The sequence below is a fragment of the Halichondria panicea genome, chromosome 2 (genome assembly GCF_963675165.1).
Source record: "Halichondria panicea chromosome 2, odHalPani1.1, whole genome shotgun sequence".
NCBI lineage: Eukaryota > Metazoa > Porifera > Demospongiae > Suberitida > Halichondriidae > Halichondria > Halichondria panicea.
In genome coordinates, this window is record NC_087378.1 from 7,717,070 (window position 1) to 7,733,815 (window position 16,746).

The 16,746-nt window shown below is 41.0% G+C and overlaps 5 protein-coding genes across 8 annotated transcripts; 3 read left to right on the forward strand and 2 right to left on the reverse strand.

The window, feature by feature from the left end:
• Window positions 1–3: 3 nt before the first annotated feature.
• Window positions 4–2,908, reverse strand: LOC135332138 (uncharacterized). Its single transcript, XM_064527479.1, has 15 exons — window positions 2,769–2,908; window positions 2,526–2,701; window positions 2,360–2,462; window positions 2,112–2,220; window positions 1,967–2,048; window positions 1,817–1,917; window positions 1,638–1,765; window positions 1,355–1,509; window positions 1,207–1,301; window positions 966–1,058; window positions 755–904; window positions 608–701; window positions 368–510; window positions 264–303; window positions 4–195 (listed from the first exon to the last, which is right to left on the reverse strand). The coding sequence occupies exons 1-15, from the start codon at window positions 2,899–2,901 to the stop codon at window positions 91–93; spliced, it is 1,707 nt and encodes a 568-aa protein (XP_064383549.1). The 5' UTR covers window positions 2,902–2,908; the 3' UTR covers window positions 4–90.
• Window positions 2,909–2,977: 69 nt separating this feature from the next.
• On the forward strand, window positions 2,978–4,630 carry LOC135332147 (uncharacterized). Of its 2 annotated transcripts, none has more exons than XM_064527493.1 (4): window positions 2,978–3,114; window positions 3,260–3,930; window positions 3,984–4,058; window positions 4,362–4,630. In XM_064527493.1, exons 2-4 carry the CDS (start codon window positions 3,285–3,287, stop codon window positions 4,433–4,435), a joined length of 795 nt encoding a protein of 264 aa, XP_064383563.1. In that variant the 5' UTR covers window positions 2,978–3,114; window positions 3,260–3,284; the 3' UTR covers window positions 4,436–4,630. The 2 variants fall into 2 exon arrangements, with proteins under 2 accessions (XP_064383563.1, XP_064383564.1); XM_064527494.1 differs by having other exon boundaries at window positions 3,999–4,058.
• Window positions 4,631–4,644: 14 nt separating this feature from the next.
• Window positions 4,645–8,391, forward strand: LOC135332143 (protein LTV1 homolog). Of its 2 annotated transcripts, none has more exons than XM_064527485.1 (12): window positions 4,645–4,733; window positions 4,858–4,989; window positions 5,188–5,355; window positions 5,429–5,504; window positions 5,752–5,905; window positions 6,110–6,309; window positions 6,490–6,521; window positions 6,653–6,810; window positions 6,986–7,180; window positions 7,336–7,487; window positions 7,706–7,782; window positions 8,213–8,391. In XM_064527485.1, exons 1-12 carry the CDS (start codon window positions 4,731–4,733, stop codon window positions 8,315–8,317), a joined length of 1,452 nt encoding a protein of 483 aa, XP_064383555.1. In that variant the 5' UTR covers window positions 4,645–4,730; the 3' UTR covers window positions 8,318–8,391. The 2 variants fall into 2 exon arrangements, with proteins under 2 accessions (XP_064383555.1, XP_064383556.1); XM_064527486.1 differs by having other exon boundaries at window positions 4,858–4,983.
• A 280-nt stretch (window positions 8,392–8,671) lies between these two features.
• Window positions 8,672–13,932, forward strand: LOC135332134 (ankyrin repeat domain-containing protein 17-like). 2 transcript variants are annotated; one of them, XM_064527473.1, is made up of 15 exons: window positions 8,672–9,855; window positions 9,956–10,698; window positions 10,748–10,855; window positions 10,910–11,005; window positions 11,063–11,167; window positions 11,224–11,346; window positions 11,397–11,489; window positions 11,533–11,637; window positions 11,697–11,804; window positions 11,861–11,962; window positions 12,279–12,377; window positions 12,431–12,535; window positions 12,699–13,362; window positions 13,502–13,558; window positions 13,746–13,932. In XM_064527473.1, the coding sequence occupies exons 1-15, from the start codon at window positions 9,444–9,446 to the stop codon at window positions 13,811–13,813; spliced, it is 2,988 nt and encodes a 995-aa protein (XP_064383543.1). In that variant the 5' UTR covers window positions 8,672–9,443; the 3' UTR covers window positions 13,814–13,932. The 2 variants fall into 2 exon arrangements, with proteins under 2 accessions (XP_064383543.1, XP_064383544.1); XM_064527474.1 differs by having other exon boundaries at window positions 8,673–8,884.
• A 1,362-nt stretch (window positions 13,933–15,294) lies between these two features.
• LOC135332146 (uncharacterized) lies at window positions 15,295–16,740 on the reverse strand. Its single transcript, XM_064527492.1, has 5 exons — window positions 16,640–16,740; window positions 16,398–16,539; window positions 16,221–16,340; window positions 15,653–16,162; window positions 15,295–15,539 (listed from the first exon to the last, which is right to left on the reverse strand). Exons 1-5 carry the CDS (start codon window positions 16,708–16,710, stop codon window positions 15,423–15,425), a joined length of 960 nt encoding a protein of 319 aa, XP_064383562.1. The 5' UTR covers window positions 16,711–16,740; the 3' UTR covers window positions 15,295–15,422.
• Window positions 16,741–16,746: the final 6 nt, after the last annotated feature.

The window sequence follows — 16,746 nt, forward strand, 5'->3', positions numbered from 1 at the left end:
AGGTAAAGGTCAAACACCTATTATGTAACAATTTACCGTTGTCATGGTACAAACACATTTAATATTACGTGTGTTCACAAAAGTCTTTGATTAGTTCTTTTTGAGGATCACTGTATCATAAATATTCCCGTCATTGTGGATGTACTGGAACACCAGCGTTGTTGAATTAGCCACAAACCGCGTATAACCCCAGTGCTACAGGAGAAAACAAAAATGTTAAATAAAAGCCCAATTGCAAAATGTAAATCCTAGGTAGAACTTACCCACTCATCGAGCACTTTAACAAAACTTGGAGGAGTTGGACTAAAGAAAAGAAAAGGGACACGTACAAGTATTATTAACAATGTTTTAATAACGTGACTCCAACCTGAGATCGTGAAGAAGAGCTCTGCCTGCCATTCCCATGATAACATGCACTGGAGCTCCTTCCTGACAGACGCCATTCACCACTGGACACATACGCTGGTAGGTGTGGTGATGACCCCAGAACGCAATGTCCACCTTGTAAGTCTACAGGGTGTGTACCAAGCACTTTCAATATGAATAATATTAACTTGTTTACTGCTACACACACACTTGAATAGCTTGCTACGAATATAAGTCTTACCACCAGTAAAGGTTCAATATGTTGTATCAGTAGTTTTGATACTGGTATCTGCCCTGAAGGCTCAGTCTCATTGGAACTATCCACATACATGGGCCTAAAGGGAAACAAGTCACACTTTCATTACATAATTATCCACTCAGATTATACCTGTGCCCTCCAAATATCAGCCAGGGTGTTTTCGTTCTGTCAACACTCTTGAGGTGCTCTGAAAGATAGGTGTACTGCTTGGAGGTGCTGGTGAAGTCGTGCTCAGTGCTCATCATCACAACGTGGATGCAGCCAAAATCAAACCCATACCTTCATTAATTAAAGGAGTTGTGGAGCCTTATAAAGTGAGCTACGGAGGTACACATCTTACCATGGCTGCTGGGGACCAGGAGTTGGCATGGCAAATCTGTTGACATAAGGGACGTTGCACTCTCCTCCAGAACCATTCTCCTGCCAGTAAGCACTGCACAGAGACAAACAAGAGATGAGATAGCCTCAGTCCCAGGCCGATTTTTTTATTTATAGAATGAAATCGACGTTATTTTAGAGACACTCGGCTGGGAACGAGGCTAGAGATGAGATTGATAGTGTCTGCATGCCATGCCACTTACTCTGAGTTGGGAGAGTCGCTCTCGTGGTTTCCAGGGTTAACCATACATGGTAGCCCAGCAAGCAGTGTCTTGACTTGATCAAAGTACTCATCCCACTGATAGAGTAAAGGGATGTTTATAGTGGTTTCACTATCAATACACTACTCACAATGGGCTCATAACCATCAGCATAGCTTATGTCCCCAACATCAATGATGAGGTCGTGGGCTCCCATCTCACTGATCAGATTTTTTGTAGTGTTCAGGGAAGGCTGCTCCAGTTTAAGCACTTGTCGAGTGTCGTCTTTCAAACCATGACCCATATCTGAAAATAATCAGTTGTTTCAACAACACATGCAGGATGTTTTTGTCACACTTGCAGATATAGTTGATATGCATAAATAATAGAACTAAACATCACAATAGAGTGTATAAGCTGAATGAATTGCTTGCCTCCAAATGCCAGTACTCTGGTTACGACATCAGGTCCAGTCTTAGGAGCTGATGTGAAATTGAATTCTTCGCTCCAGCCATAAGCATCATCACCAAAGATGTAGAAATATTTGGTTTGTGGCTTGAGCCTATTCAGTAGTCCTAGAGATAACAAAACAAACTACAGTGTGTGTACTTACCCATCCAGTGTAACCTTGTGGATCAGTCCAGGATCCAGCCATCCATAGTCCCTTGCAGGAGAAGCACACATGTCAGTGGCTTTGTATGTGGAGCTCACAGCCTAAAGTAATTTTTGCTATACATGTAAAGGAAGGCATTTCCATTCTTACATTCTTTGTGCTTGTGTACTGTTTGCTTGTAGTTCCCCACTTCACCTGAGGAGTAGTTGCATCCCTAGTCACCCACATCAAGCTAGAGATTTATTGAACAGCGTTATATACACAGAGTGAGATTGCATTGTCAGTGATGACTTACACCATCTCAGCAATGTTGTTGGTGAGAGCAAGATGACCGTGAAGTGGCTCATTGGGGTACTCCAAGGTGACAACATTAGAAACAGCAGCCAAGGTGGGATTCTCAAATCCTGTGCTTAAAAAGAAAAAACAGATTTATTCACCAGTAATATTAACATCCTATGAGACTGTACTTATGTAGTGGAAGTGTCATTGGACACAAGTAATTGTACGTTTTAGGCAATTTACGTACACGGACGTAACACGTACCTCCCCTAAAAAATCCAAACTGGTTCACTCCACGCATATTGACCAAGTAAATCCTCAACTTTCCAAACCCCTTGGACAAATGAGTGCTCGAATGATTGCAATACTGCAAAAAGAAAAAGAGTACAGACATAAGCCATGGAACTGCCAAAAGGATAACAGCACACACCTGATACTTTACAGGTGCCTTCGTCTTGGCATCGATGCTGGTTTGGTTATCAGGCAGCACCCACAGACCCACCCAATCCAGCGTGCTCGGCTGGCTAACACTGCTCCAACTAACTGTCACCCATTCGCCAGACTTATTCAGTGTATTTGGCGATACATACAGTTTAATATCTTGTTCTGCAGCAACATAAATTAAAATGTTGTGCGTGTGGCGAAAATACAGAGTTCTGTAGACTAGACTCACCTAGCTTCACAATTGCTCTCTCATGTCTGAAGGATCTCAAAGGGTTTACTTCATAGTGGCAGTAGCCCACACTGAGCAGAGACAGCACAACAACAAGAACAGCTCTCGGCACAGGCATCATGTCACTTCTCATCCCATGCACTAGGTGCAAGCATAGATTCCCTTCTATTATCAGTGCAAATTATTTATAGATCTAGGATGTGCTATGTGCATATGCATCATTGGGGGAAAGTGAAAACCACAAAACTCGGCCATATTGAATTCTGATTAACATCTAGTAGCTGTTGACTGACGCGACACAGCCAACAAGTGTTTTCTAACTGCCAGTCTGCTATTTATGAGTGATGTGAGTTGATCTACCAAATCAGAATATGTAATAATTATGTCTAATAGATCTATGTCTAGTTGCTTTCAAGTTCTATTTGTCATATAAATTAGGACAGATCTTTCTATGGTGCCATACTGAATGAATGTCTCTTTTTGTACTCTAGATCGAACTCTTGTTTTCCGAATCAAATGGCGACACGTATTGAGTCTGAAAATCCTGAGTCTGATTTGTTACATTTGATCGAAGATGTCAGTAAAGACATCCCGCCTAAGTCTCTGAACTATGTTCGAGTATGCTTTTTGCTGGCTGCCATTCTACCATCAAATGCACCGAAAACAGTCGTGAACGGTGAGAACCTCATCAGTAGAATCTATCACGAAACTCTCAAGGATAAGGAAGGAGGTCTTGCGAGGTTTTGGTATGTTTTGAATGAGACCCAAGCTTGTCCTGCTGATTGGCTTAAAAAGCTGCGCAAATCTGTTACTAAAGCATATGTTGTGCCTGTTTTGCTTACACCAATGGTTCACTTTCGTTCAATGATTCTGAAAATTGTGGCTAATATTGCAAACGATAGAGATGTAGCCAGCGGGATTATCAATACAGCAGGAGCTACTTTTAATCCTCGCACAACTCTCAACAATCTATCAAGGCCATTGGACAACAAGGACTACACTGTTCCTTTGCTTGAGTTCTTTGAAATAGCAGAGAAGCAATTGGAAGTTGAACCTGACAACCTTGACAATCTTCGTGAATGGTTAAAGAAAGCTGGATGCAAGAAGGTCATAAGAGACTATGTGGATACCTTTGACCCTACAAAGGAAATCAGGATCTTGAGTGAGTAGAGATCTACATACCACATTTCTCCATCAGCATTGTGCTATAGCTAGATATACTTTTTTTAGGTACTGAGAAGCAGAACCAGCTGACTGACATGAGCCAGAGAATAGAATCCGGAAGTACAGGTGAAGCACAAAATACAGTATATTATTATTGTGGTCGGAAATGTTGGCAGCTATATAATTATCATGTCCCATATTATGCCCCCTGAAATCTGAAATAAATATTCCGTTTCCCTTGTTCTCTGAAGGTGCACACGCGACAGTATAATTATTATAGCCGCAGCTATTTCTGAAATGTGGCCACCTCGCTATTCTGGCCAAGCTGCACTGTCCCAAGGGTGGCCAGATATTAACGAGAGTCTACTGTACACACACAATGACTGATGTTTGTTCATACATGAGCTCCACAATAAATTTGTTTTGCAGAAGAAGAGCGACGGCCAAGCAAAGGAGAGAGTGAGATGGTCCCACTCCCAGGGAATGGCACGAAGATGGATTGACTTTATTTTCATCCGAATCACATGCAGTATATCTATATAAACAAGCTGCTTTTTAATAGCTAGGTTCACACACAGTCCATGGTACCCCATAAACAAATACTTTGTTGCAGTTCATTATATTGTTTAGTATTTTATCATGATACCTAGGCTATTGACATTCATTTTGCACAATTAACTTTTTCACCATTAACTTTTCATCCCTGATTTCAAGCGGCCTATAATCGAGGTACTGTACAGCTGCATGCCACGCCCAGCATTTACAACCACGTGGCTTGTATGATAGTGAAGTTGAATTATGGTAAGATTCTTTTTGAGCTGTAGCTGGTAGTGTACTGTAGTATGAAAGTACATTTGTGACATACAATAACTATAGCTATACGTACACCCAATGTATGCTTCACTTATACTTGTTACTGTAATAGGGTCGTAAAAAGAAACCATTTATTGACAAGAAGAACTCTCAGACGTACCGCCTGGTTCCACGTAGTCAACAAGATCCTCTGGCAGAGAATGTTGATGAGGCTCAGCACGTCTTAAAGGCTCTCCAGGTACAGGTACGTTCTGTTGCTATGGTATCCAAACTATTGAAGCAATGTGCGTGGAAGTGTGCTCGGGCGTCACATTATGTAGTGATGTGGTATTCAACAAAATCGTTTCTGTTTGTATACATTGAGCAGCTAAAATACTAAGCATGCTTACTTGGTTCTATCCTAGATTTTAGTTTGTAACTTAAGCATCTATTCCCTCCACAGGACCCTCCTCCCAGTGAGGACCATCACCTGCAGGAGCAGTTCAAGTATGGCATTGACTATGAGGATGAGTACGACTACCTGCAACACCTCAAGGAGCCAGGGACAGCTGTCCTGCAGCCAGTCAGAATGGCCGATAGAGACCAACCAACCATTGGGGGCGAAAAGAAGGTGAACACTGTTTTCATTCTCAATATCAATGTATCGAAACTGTAATGCTAATCTAACTGACTTGTCTCCATAGTTGGGTCTCCCTGGTGATCTGTTCGGTACAGAGGTGGCTGTTGAGGGGAAAATGGGCAAGATACTCCCTGTGACAGGTACTTCTTGTCCTGTAACTATATTAGTACTCTGCAAGCAACTCCCACAAGCTTAAAATATCCTCTAAAATACAAATCGTGCAATGTGCATAACAATACGTTAGGTATGTGTGTGTCATAGTGTGTCCTTTTGATATCCATTATATACACTGACACTGAGTATCCCTTCCCTAGGTCCCCAACCTGCTCTTTTGATATCCATACTGTACTAGTTATGACGTCCCTCTCCCCCCTTCCCCTTCCCTAGGTCCCCAACCTGGCTGGGACCCTGACATAGTGGCTGCTCTTGAAGAGGCTGAGATGAATGGAAGTGAGTGTGAGGGAGACCTGGACGATGACTTTGTGCTGCTGGCCAACTCTGGAGAGCCGGGGATACCAGTCTATGTCACCGAGGAGACAGGGTGAGGGGGGTGGTCTAATAACTTATGCTCTGTGTTTTGACATTAATTTCTAGAATTAGCATTAAACTCCATGCCTTATTTTGAATCGTAGAAACCTTATAATGCTCTTCTCATGCAACCTATCTCGTTGTGATACCCAGATGTTGTTGAGAATCATGATTTCCCACTGCCATTTTCTCTGTTTATTCCTTGTCACTGTTACAGATCAAGCAATGCTCCGTGGTGGAAGAATAGGGTGGACTTTAGTGTGGACAATGGCCCTAGAGACAACCAATCAGATCCAGAGGAGGATGACCAATCAAATGCCAGCTCTGACGATGCTAATATGAGTGATGGTGCTGAGAGGAAGTCCACAAGATTCACACAATATTCCCTCAGCTCATCTGTAGTACCCAGGAGTGAAAGTACGTACATTGCAGAGTATCTATCATCTGTTAGTTAGTAGGGTTGCTAAGTACTCATTGAATACTGTACTATATTGTAGGTGTGATCTAGTTTATGATTACCATGCTGTTGAGTGTATGTTGGTTTAGTACGTTGCTGCGCTATTGTTACTTACCTTGTGCACAATTCTGTTATTGCAGCTCTCACGCTACTGGATGACCGTTTTGAAGAGGTAAGAATTGTTCTTACCTATAGTCCATCTGTGTATTGTACTGTTGTACAGTGTTGTACTGTACATGTGGCTGGCCAGTCAGTTAATCAAATTTTGGTTTTTTGTTAAAATGTTTGGTTCCACCCCCACAGTTTATGGCTGAGTATGATGACAATGAGCTGGGAGCTGTGGACGAGGGGTGTGAAGGTGGTGTGGAGTGTGAGGCTGGTGGAGGCGACGAATACGAGCATATCCTACTACAGTCGGTCGTCGAGAATTATGAGAAACACTTCAAGAGTCAAATAAACACGTGAGTGTCGCTATTTACTGCCTGTACTTTTTGTCCACAGAGTAAGATTGAATCAGAGGAGCCTGTACTTTGGTTGTATGGGCACACTTGGAGCTTAGTGATTTACTTCCCAAATTGCTCTTATTGTGAGTATAAATTGTGTGTACACAAAAAATCGCTTTCTACTGTTTTGCAGTGTTCAGGAGCTTCTTGAATCAGAGAGAGGTGTTCACCACCCTCAACCAGCCGTGAGGAGCAGTAAGCAGCCCACTGACTCTGGGGACAGTGATAATGTGGAGAGTGATGGAAGTGAGGGTGAGGAGGAGCTGCCGGTGTTGATGGAGGTGGCACAGAAACAAGAGGACAAGTGGGACTGTGAGAGTATTTTGAGGTACAGTATAATTATGTAGGACATTTTGAGACAGTTTTATCAGCCTGAGTACATATTTATTCTCATAGCAAATGCATCAACTGTGTGCAGAAAGCTTTCCCCTTAACTATGGCTTGTTCTAAACCATACCTTTAATGTCTTTCTCTTCCATACAGTACATACTCCAACCTGTACAACCACCCCACTAAGATAGTGGAGCCTGGCACACCCTCTGTAACCAGGGAGCAGATCAAACTCTCCTCCAAGTCCAACCTGCCTCTCGGAGTGATCCCTGGCTCCCTGCCCAAGGAGAGACAGCCTAAACAAGGTGAGGAAAATCTTATCAGGTTGCTTTTGTAGGTAGTGATTATGATAGTGCTTAATTGGTTTCTGAATGTTAAAAAAAGCTGTATGCATAATGCCTGGTGGTGTACACACACACATTGTACCAGTACACATAATTATGTACATTGTACCTTATTTCTAAAACCTTTTTTGATCAATTCTGTGAGCAAAGTTTATGGCTTGTGTTTGTTGTGTGTGCAGCCTCAGTGAGCAGACCTCGCCACGAGGAGAAGGATGAGAAGCGTGCCAGAAAGGCAGCCATCAAAGAGGACAGAAAGGTGTGTTAGCCATTAGCCACATAATTAACTTGGGGCCTAACCCCTTAGCTAGTATATATCTTAAAGTCTGCCCAACGTGTATTTAAGCGGCCATAACTTTTGTTCCATTGGTCCAATCACATTAATTGTTATGATTTTCTGAAGCTTAGAGATAGACCTTTCAGATGATGTGTTCAAATCAAATGGACCTGTTTTGACGAAATACCGTGGTCCATGGCCCCAATGGCCCCCATGGTTTTTCCTAAAAATGATAAATTATGGCTCGTTGCAAATTTGCGTACCATTTGAACGAGCTCCTTCTAAGCTCTCCTACAGAGCCAACTCTAGTACTCTCAAAATGCTGGGAATGCCCATTTTGTGTTTAGTAGCCCTTTTTGTAGCTTACATGTGTACTTTTGTCATGTGATTATATTCCCCCTCTCCTTTGCAGCAAAGAAGAGCTGACAAGAAGGCTACCAAGTTGGCCTTCAAAAGTGAGTCAATGAGACTGGAGAAACAATTAGCTGGTAGACTTCTAACTGCAGCTGTAGTTTAATCTTGTGTTTTATTGTCATTTCTCATTCATGGTTCATATAACTTGTTTTCAGAAATAAATTTGAGCAACTGTCAGTAACTATTTTGTTTCCATCTCAGCACATGGTTGACGTGTCAAGCATACAAGTACATAGTAGTAGTTTCTGAGCTCAAAGCATTCTTGCAAGGACGTACCAGCATGCAAAATTCTTAAAGCTATATAGCTACAACAGCTGCACTCAGTCTATTTGCCCTATAATTCCAGATCTCTTGTAGTGTGGATCGAAGTCAGTCATGCACCAAAGGTAGAGATACCACTTTGAGGGGTCACTAGTCTAGTCTATTGTCTACAATAGTTGGGGAGGACTCTATAAGGAAGAGGTGTTTGACCTTTTGTCTACAATAGTTGGAGAGGACTCTATAAGGAAGAGGTGTTTGACCTTGAAGCCAACACTATAGTTAGCTGAGGACTCAATAAGAAGATCGAGGTCCCTGACCCTGAAGCCAATAATAGTTGGTTGAGGACTCAATAAGGAAGAGCTTGAAGAAGTGCCTGACCCTGAAGCCTTCAATCTCCACTGAGCCTGAGGTTGTGGTGTGTGTACATGTGTAGATAAGTAGATTAGCTAAGCTATTAGAGTAAAACTGAAATGGAAACACCTTTTTCCAGCGGCAGAATCAAACCTCTCTGCTTATTTCTATCCGTCTAGGCATGCGCAAACCCATCAGAAATTAAAATTAATGTACGCAGGTCGGGATGTTGAACGTAAGCCAAAGAAAGGGGCTCATGCAGTCAAAAGTGACTGATACTATTCTTGAAAAGCCTAGTATGACGTAAAAATGGACAATTATTTGCATGAAATACATTTCCAAGAATGCTTATCAATACTTGCCGCTGTACGTTTTAGCATTGAAAATGAATCAACTGGCCAGAATTGTTTTGTAAATCTAAAGGCCACCATAGGCAACAAATTGCCTGAAAGTTGCCTGTGTATGATGGCCAACTACTTGTTAAGATACTTTTACCATAATTATAAAAGCATAGAAATAACTTGGCAAATCTATAGATAATGTGTAGTCTGCATGATGTCATAATTAAATTAGCTGTAGACAAATTGAGAGCTAGCTAGCTATATATAAATTATGAGATGTCTGTTGTCCCTTATATAATTATAGAGATGTCTGTTGACCCAACATTGACTGTAGATGCAGTTACAAATGTAATTGTCCAAGCTAAATACCCTCAAATTCTTGGACTTTATCTACCAGGCCTCAAAAAAGAGTTACTACAGATAATAGAACAAGAAAATTGTCATAACCAACTTCAGTTAGCACGGAAGATCTCAAAAGCATGGATCAACAACAGAATTGAAGAAGCAACATGGGAAAAATTGATCATAGCCCTCGAGGTTGGCATTGTTGGTGAAAACTACCTTGCCGAACAGGTTCGTAGTGACATCCATATCCGAAGAGATTCTACCACATCAACAGGGTCGTCGCTTACAAATTCTTTTGCCTCTTTAAGTACTGGCTCTGATCTTTTTAGCTCTGAGAATGAAGGTACAGTGATAATAATTATATATCTTCTGTATATAGACGTAGTGTTACAGTACATGTCTATAGACCTTTTCATTTTGTGTCTTTTTCTTGGCCTGTGCAGAATCATTGACTGATGCTAAATGTAAAGCTGTTCAAGTGTACGCAAAAAACCACATTCTTAGTGGTATCAAACGATCATTTAAACAATTGACAAACCAAATTGCAGCAAATCTTGAATCGAAAAATATCACTGTTAGTATGGTTAAATCCAATATTGTTGTTGATAAATGCCCTCACTTTTACTCACGAACCAAACATGTTCGAAAAATAAGAGATCTATTCATATTCTTTGAAGTAAAAAAGCTCTGGAGCTACGACCATTACGATCTTGTTGGACAGGTTATTGCTATAGTGGTTGACGAAACGATGCAGAAATTGCTAGATGCGTACATCAAGAAACTGAATGGTTACCAGGTAGCACAAGAATTAGCAAGCAAGTTACCTTACTACCTTGATAAAGAGTATCCTGAATGGCTAGAAGAAAAATTTGAGTCTCCATTTTGCAATGACCTTCGACGAAAACTTCGTGTATGTGTGAATATCAGCAATGAATCTTTGCAGTTTGTTGGTAAACTGTGGGATAACATACGGAAACGATATAGCATTCCTTGTCTAACAGCTCTTCTGTACAGCATTGTGTTTGGGTCTCTGGAGATTACGTGGCTAATTCAGCCAAGCTCGGCTTGTTGTATACTGAGTGAGTTATTTGCTTCTGCTACTTTCTTAGAAGAGCATCTAATCATGAATGTAACCCTTGATGATGAATGCATCTATGATGAGCACAGTGGATTTGCCAATAGCAAGGTGAGCGCATGCAAATGCTATAAGCTATTTCATTCTAATTATTTTATAGGTAATATGCTCTTTGTGGATGAAGCAAGCCATTTTAAGTGGTCGAATTGAAAAGCTTCGCCAAGTACTTGCTCAGCCTGATGTGGATATGAATGAAACCCTCACTGAGGTATGTCAGTAATAATTTGAAGCTGTAGTCACATGCCTCGATTCCTTATTCTAGGATGGAGAAACACCCCTCATCATCGCATCTCAATGTGGACACGAGGACCTAGTATCCTTCCTCATTGAAGCTGGAGCTGACACAACTGTTACATTGGTACATATTTGTACCCATGCATTAAATACAAAATAATGGATTTTTTTCTTATTGTAGGCCAATGGGGAAACAGCGTTACACATTGCTGTAAATGAAGTTTTTCCTTCAATTGCTGTTCTATTGCACAGAGAGAACAGTGAACTGATCGGGTTGCTTGATAATGTAAGCTGAGTATTCATGCGTGCAATTACAGATTGACATGATAATTATACCTACAGGCAGGTTTCTCTCCCTTGATGAAGGCAGCTGCAAAAAACCAAATCGAAGTGATTGAGGCGGTTGTTAAAGCTAAACTCGAACAGTGTGGTGCAGACTCAAAAAGCATTGACATTCCTACCTTGGTGAGCCAGCCTAAATCATTGTCTATTATTAACGAACCAATTCTGTATAGGGTAACGCTTTTTTCGTTGCTCTAAAAGAAGGGCATTACGAAACGGTCAAGATTCTTCACAGATATGGAGCCACCACTTTTAACACTGCTGAGGTTGGTGTGCATATATGTATATAGATAATAACCATGGTAACAGGAGGGGGAAAGTTCACTGGTGGTAGCGGCTGGTGCTGGGCACACTCAAGTTGTGGAATATTTCCTAGAAATTGACCAAGAAATGAATCCTGATACTCTAAATTTTGTGAGTTCTCAGAATTATAATAAATAACATCTTGTGTTGACTGCACATTATGAATACAGGAAGAAAAGTCAGCCGCTCTTTTCTTGGCCATAGAAGGGAAACACTTCGAAATTGTCGACATACTCTTACGGAGTAAGTTCAAGAAGGATATTATCGACAGTAAACATGTAAGTTGTATGTGTTACTATCGTCTTAATTCAACTGTGTATCTGTGTTCCAATAGAGTGATGGAATGACTCCTCTTGTGTTGGCTGTCTTGAAGCAGTCCCCAAAGTTGGTAGATATGCTTATGACAGCTGGAGCAGATTTAAACCTAGCAAACAGAGTACGTCCAATATTTTGAGAGTTCTGGCTATGTAACTATAGTTCTGGTGACACAATTTTAATGATTTTCTGAAAGCTTTGAAAGATTTTTCCAATGATTATGCTTAAAATTAATCTCAAATTTCAAAATTTCCCATTTTCGGAAAAAGACCATGAGCCCATGGTATTTTGGCAAAAAAGCCCTCTCTCTATGCTTTCAGAAATCATAAAATTAATGTTATTGGACTAACAGAACTAAAATTGTTATGGCCGTTCAAAGATGTCCCCTCCACTTACTCACTTTGCACATTCGGCATCATAATGTGTGGTATGTGTAGGATGGCATGACACCGCTGATGCTAGCTGCTGAGGCTGGACAGGTAGACAGTGTGAGACTACTGGTGGAGAAAGGTGCAGAGGTCACTCTACCACATGAGGTATGTAGTGTTATGTACTATAACTTTTTTTATTATGGACACTCTTGGTTTAGCTGAGTGGTAAAACAGCTCTCCACTTTGCCTCTGAGAATGGTCACACTGACGTGGTGGAGCTCCTGGCTCAGCCAGAGCACCAAGCCTTGGCCAGCAAAGTCAAGGTAAGAGAAAAATATTTGCTGGCTAGGTTAGTTAAAAATCTGGACTCACAATTAATATAGCGAGCTTGCATGAACTGTAGCTAGTTGGCTATGGCTCATGATCTGGATCAAGTGTTCTAGCTTCTTACTGTTACGTTTGCCACCATTTTTGTCTTGCTTGTAGGTTTTCTTAGTCAAGGCATCATCATCTTTTGTCGAGCCTGAGAATATGGAGTATGACAGTTTGCAGTACATTGAAAATATCAGTTCAGAAATCCCACCTAAATCTTTAAATTATGTTCGAGTGTGCTTTTTGCTGGCTGCCATTCTACCACAAAATGCAATGAAATCAGTCCTGAACGGTGAGAATCTCATCAGTCAAATCTACTATGAAACTCTCAAAGATAAGGAAGGAGGTCTTGCGAAGTTTTGGTATGTTTTAAATGAGACCCAAGTTTGCCCTGCTGATCGGCTTGCAGACCTGAAAAAATATGTTACTAAAACGTACTTCGTGCCTGCTTTGCTTACACCAATGGTTCACCTTCGTTCAATGATTCTGAAGATAGTGGATGCTATTGCAAACGATGAAGCCATAGCAACCTGTATTATCAATACAGCAGGAGATACTTTTAATCCTCGCACAACTCTCAACACTCTATCAAAGCCATTAGACAACAAGAACTACACTGTTCCTTTGCTTGAGTTTTTTGAATTAGCAGAGAAGCAATTGGATCTTGAACCAGACAACCTTGAAAATCTTCGTCTATGGCTAAGCGATGCTGGATGCAAGAGGGTCATAAGAGACTATCTGGATATCTTTGACCCTACAAAGGAAATCAGGATTTTAAGTGAGTGCAATGTTTTATATTTGGTCTACTTGTACGTTTCATGGACTTCAGCGAAAACTTAAAAGTGTATTGTAGTGAAAAGTTAACGTAATACAATGAATCTCATTAAGTTAAATGTACAGAAATGTTTTTTCTGCAGGTGCTAGGCACAGACAGTGGCATTCACTACGCACAGACAGTGGTATTGGAAGCGTAGGTAAATTAAAATCTTAAACGCACAAATAATTACTATAATGTGGTGGTAACTAATCATGGAACATTTTTGTATGTCCCCTAAAATGAATTTCCCTAGTTTGTGGCAAGAAAATGTGCATACCTGCATGGCAGTAGCGAAGTACACATACCATGAAGAAGTATTATTATGTTAGAAATTTGCTTTGCAGAAGAAGACGCACGACCAGACAAAGGAGAGAGTGAGCTGGTCCCAGGGAAGAACATAAATGTTATATAATTAAACATCATCAAGAAAATACACAACAATTAAGCTGCATGTGTTGTTCACACAATCCACATGTCCCCACCCACCCACAAACAAATGTAGCTAGTTCTAGTGTTAATAGTTGTTTATATATCAGAGGCAGCATAAACAGTGTGTAAAATTAATAATACTGCCTGAGTTGAAGGTATGTTTTTCACTTTGCTCTTAAGTGCAACCAAAATACTGGTGAGTACGTACATGTAGCTTGTGTCTGTGAAACCATTCTACTGACCATATTCAGTGTTGCATATACTGCTGTATTTATATTGATATATAATTATGCTACAATGTATGTTTTGCTTTTAATAAGATACATGTACATGCATGGTATATATGGGTCAGGGTTTCATCATTAAGAATGCACAGACGTACCGCTTGGTGCCACGTAGTCAGCAGGATCCTCTGGCAGAGAATGTTGATGAGGCTCAGCACGTCTTAAAGGCTCTCCAGGTACAGGTACGTTCTGATATCAAATTATTAAAGCAGTGAGAGAATCAAGCGTGAGGTGTGTTAGGGCATTACATTTGGTGATATATGATATAATTATGGTATCCAATAAAATCATTTCTGTCCGAAGCATTGAGCAGCTGAAATACTATTTCTCTCAAGCTATGCTTGCCTGGTTCTATTATTATATTCTAGATTTTTGGTTTATGCATTTATTCCCTCCATAGGACCCTCCTCCCAGTGAAGACCATCACCTGGAGCAGTACAAGTATGGCATTGACTATGAGGATGACTTGAGGTGTTGAAGGTAGTCGTGCCATCTGACTGGCTGTGTTGCAGCCATGCAAGTCAGAAATTAGGGGAGAAAAGAAAGTGAGGCTATTTTCATTCCCATGCAGCATTTGCAAAAGTTTATGGCTTGTGTTTGTTATGTGTGCCGCCTCAGTGAGCAGACCTCGCCATGAGGAGAAGGATGAGAAGCGTGCCAGAAAGGCAGCCATCAAAGAAGACAGAAAGGTGTGTTAGCCATTAGCCACATAATTAACTTGGGGCCTAACCCCTTAGCTAGTACATCTTAAAGTCTGCCCAACGTGTATTTGAATGACCATAAACTTTTGTTCCATTGGTCCAATTTTATTGAAAGCTTAGAGATAGGCCTCCAGATGATGTGTTAAAATCAAAAGTCTACTTTGGGTCTCTTTTTGACGAAATACCATGGCCCATCACATCGTCTTTTCCTGAAAATGGGAAATTATGGCCCGTTGGAGATTTGAGATTTGAGCATACCCATGCATTTGAACGGGCTCCTTCTAAGCTATGAAATTCAGATGATTAGAACTCTAGTTACAGAGCCACCTCTAGTACTCTCAAAATGCTGGGAATGTATTTAGTAGCCCTTTTTGTAGCTTACATACATGTTATGTGATTAAATTCCCTCTCCTCTCCCTTGCAGCAAAGAAGAGCTGACAAGAAAGCTACCAAATGGGCCTTCAAGAGTGGATCAATGAGATTGGAGAAACAATTAGCTGCAGCTGTAGTTCATTTCTCATTGGTTCATAGATCTTCATACATGTATAACTTGTTTTCAGAAATAAAATTATTAATTAAGCAACTGCCAATAAAAAGTTTCAAAAATCTACAGTTTAAAGTTTGGCCATGAACTAAGTTGGTTAAACTCTTGTGTTCTTCCTGGTCTGTTGAATGTAAATGGACTAGTGCTTTTGTCCCTTTGACTTTGAGCTCCTTGTTGTTCCTGTGTATACATACAAAAAGCGTTGAATGCAACAATGCACATAGTCATAGTGTATTACGAGGGGGGGGGGTTAGTTTACAAGAGTGTACGTGTTTTTGTGTTCGTATTTTCACCTCCATTTCAGGGAAGAGTTGGCTGTATTTGGGTGGTCCTTCGCTGGCCTCTGGTCTCACGTCCATCTCTTCAACCTCACTCAAGCTCTGTAGTTGTACTCTATAGTTGGCGGAGCCAATCATTACCCTCGGTCCGGCTGGCTGGATCTGGCCGGGGGCACATCTGTAGGGCTGGAGGCTGTTGGGCATGGTGTTAGGTACATGGTCAATGCCATTGCCACGTGAGGTGGATCTGGACGATTGCAAGGCTCCAATTTCATTTGAGTTGTAGCTCAATCTAACCATCCCCAACTGGCTGCTTGAGTTAGAGCTTGTCCTTCTGATACCAATATTAGAACTGGTGCTTGCCACTGTGATGCTGCTACCATTGGAAGTAGATCTTGGAATCCCATTAGCAGTGGATGGTCCTCTCTGTTGGTACGCATTCGTTCTTGCCATACCAGCCAGTGTAGTAGATGGTATGGGCTCCTGTCTTGTTTGTGATGATCTCGGCTGATTTGGACTGGAGACCTATATATTGTAATGTAATGACAAACCTTTTTAGCTTTCACAGTTTTCAATTCCATACCTGGTGGTTGTTCGTTCTTCTCAAGGCAACTGCTCTTAGCTCGGTATCGGAGACATGAGGTTGCCTACGATATCTCTCTTCACGTTCTAATCTTCTACTCAGCCTGATCTTGAAATTTCTCTGAGTACAGATGGTATTGTGACAATTTGATCAGTTAAAGGTACACACACAGCTTACCTCTTCAGCTTTGTGATCACTGCATATCCTGCAGATGCGCCAGAAGAAGACCACCCAGTTGATGAGGATTATACCAGTGAATCCTACAGCCACTATACCTACTGCTATCCACGCTTCAATGGATACATCCAAGCTCCCAGATCTGTAATATAATTTTATATAATTATTGTGTGTTCGAAAATCTAAATGTCGATTTTGTCTCTTGTTGTGTATGCTTTCTACTATAAGCTATACCAACTCACCCTGTTGTTTGAGCATAGACAAGAGGTAGGAGCAAAAGATGGAGCAAGACAAGAGCTGTTAGATGCTGCATCTCAGAAATTAATTAATTATTGTTTGCAAGCTAAAA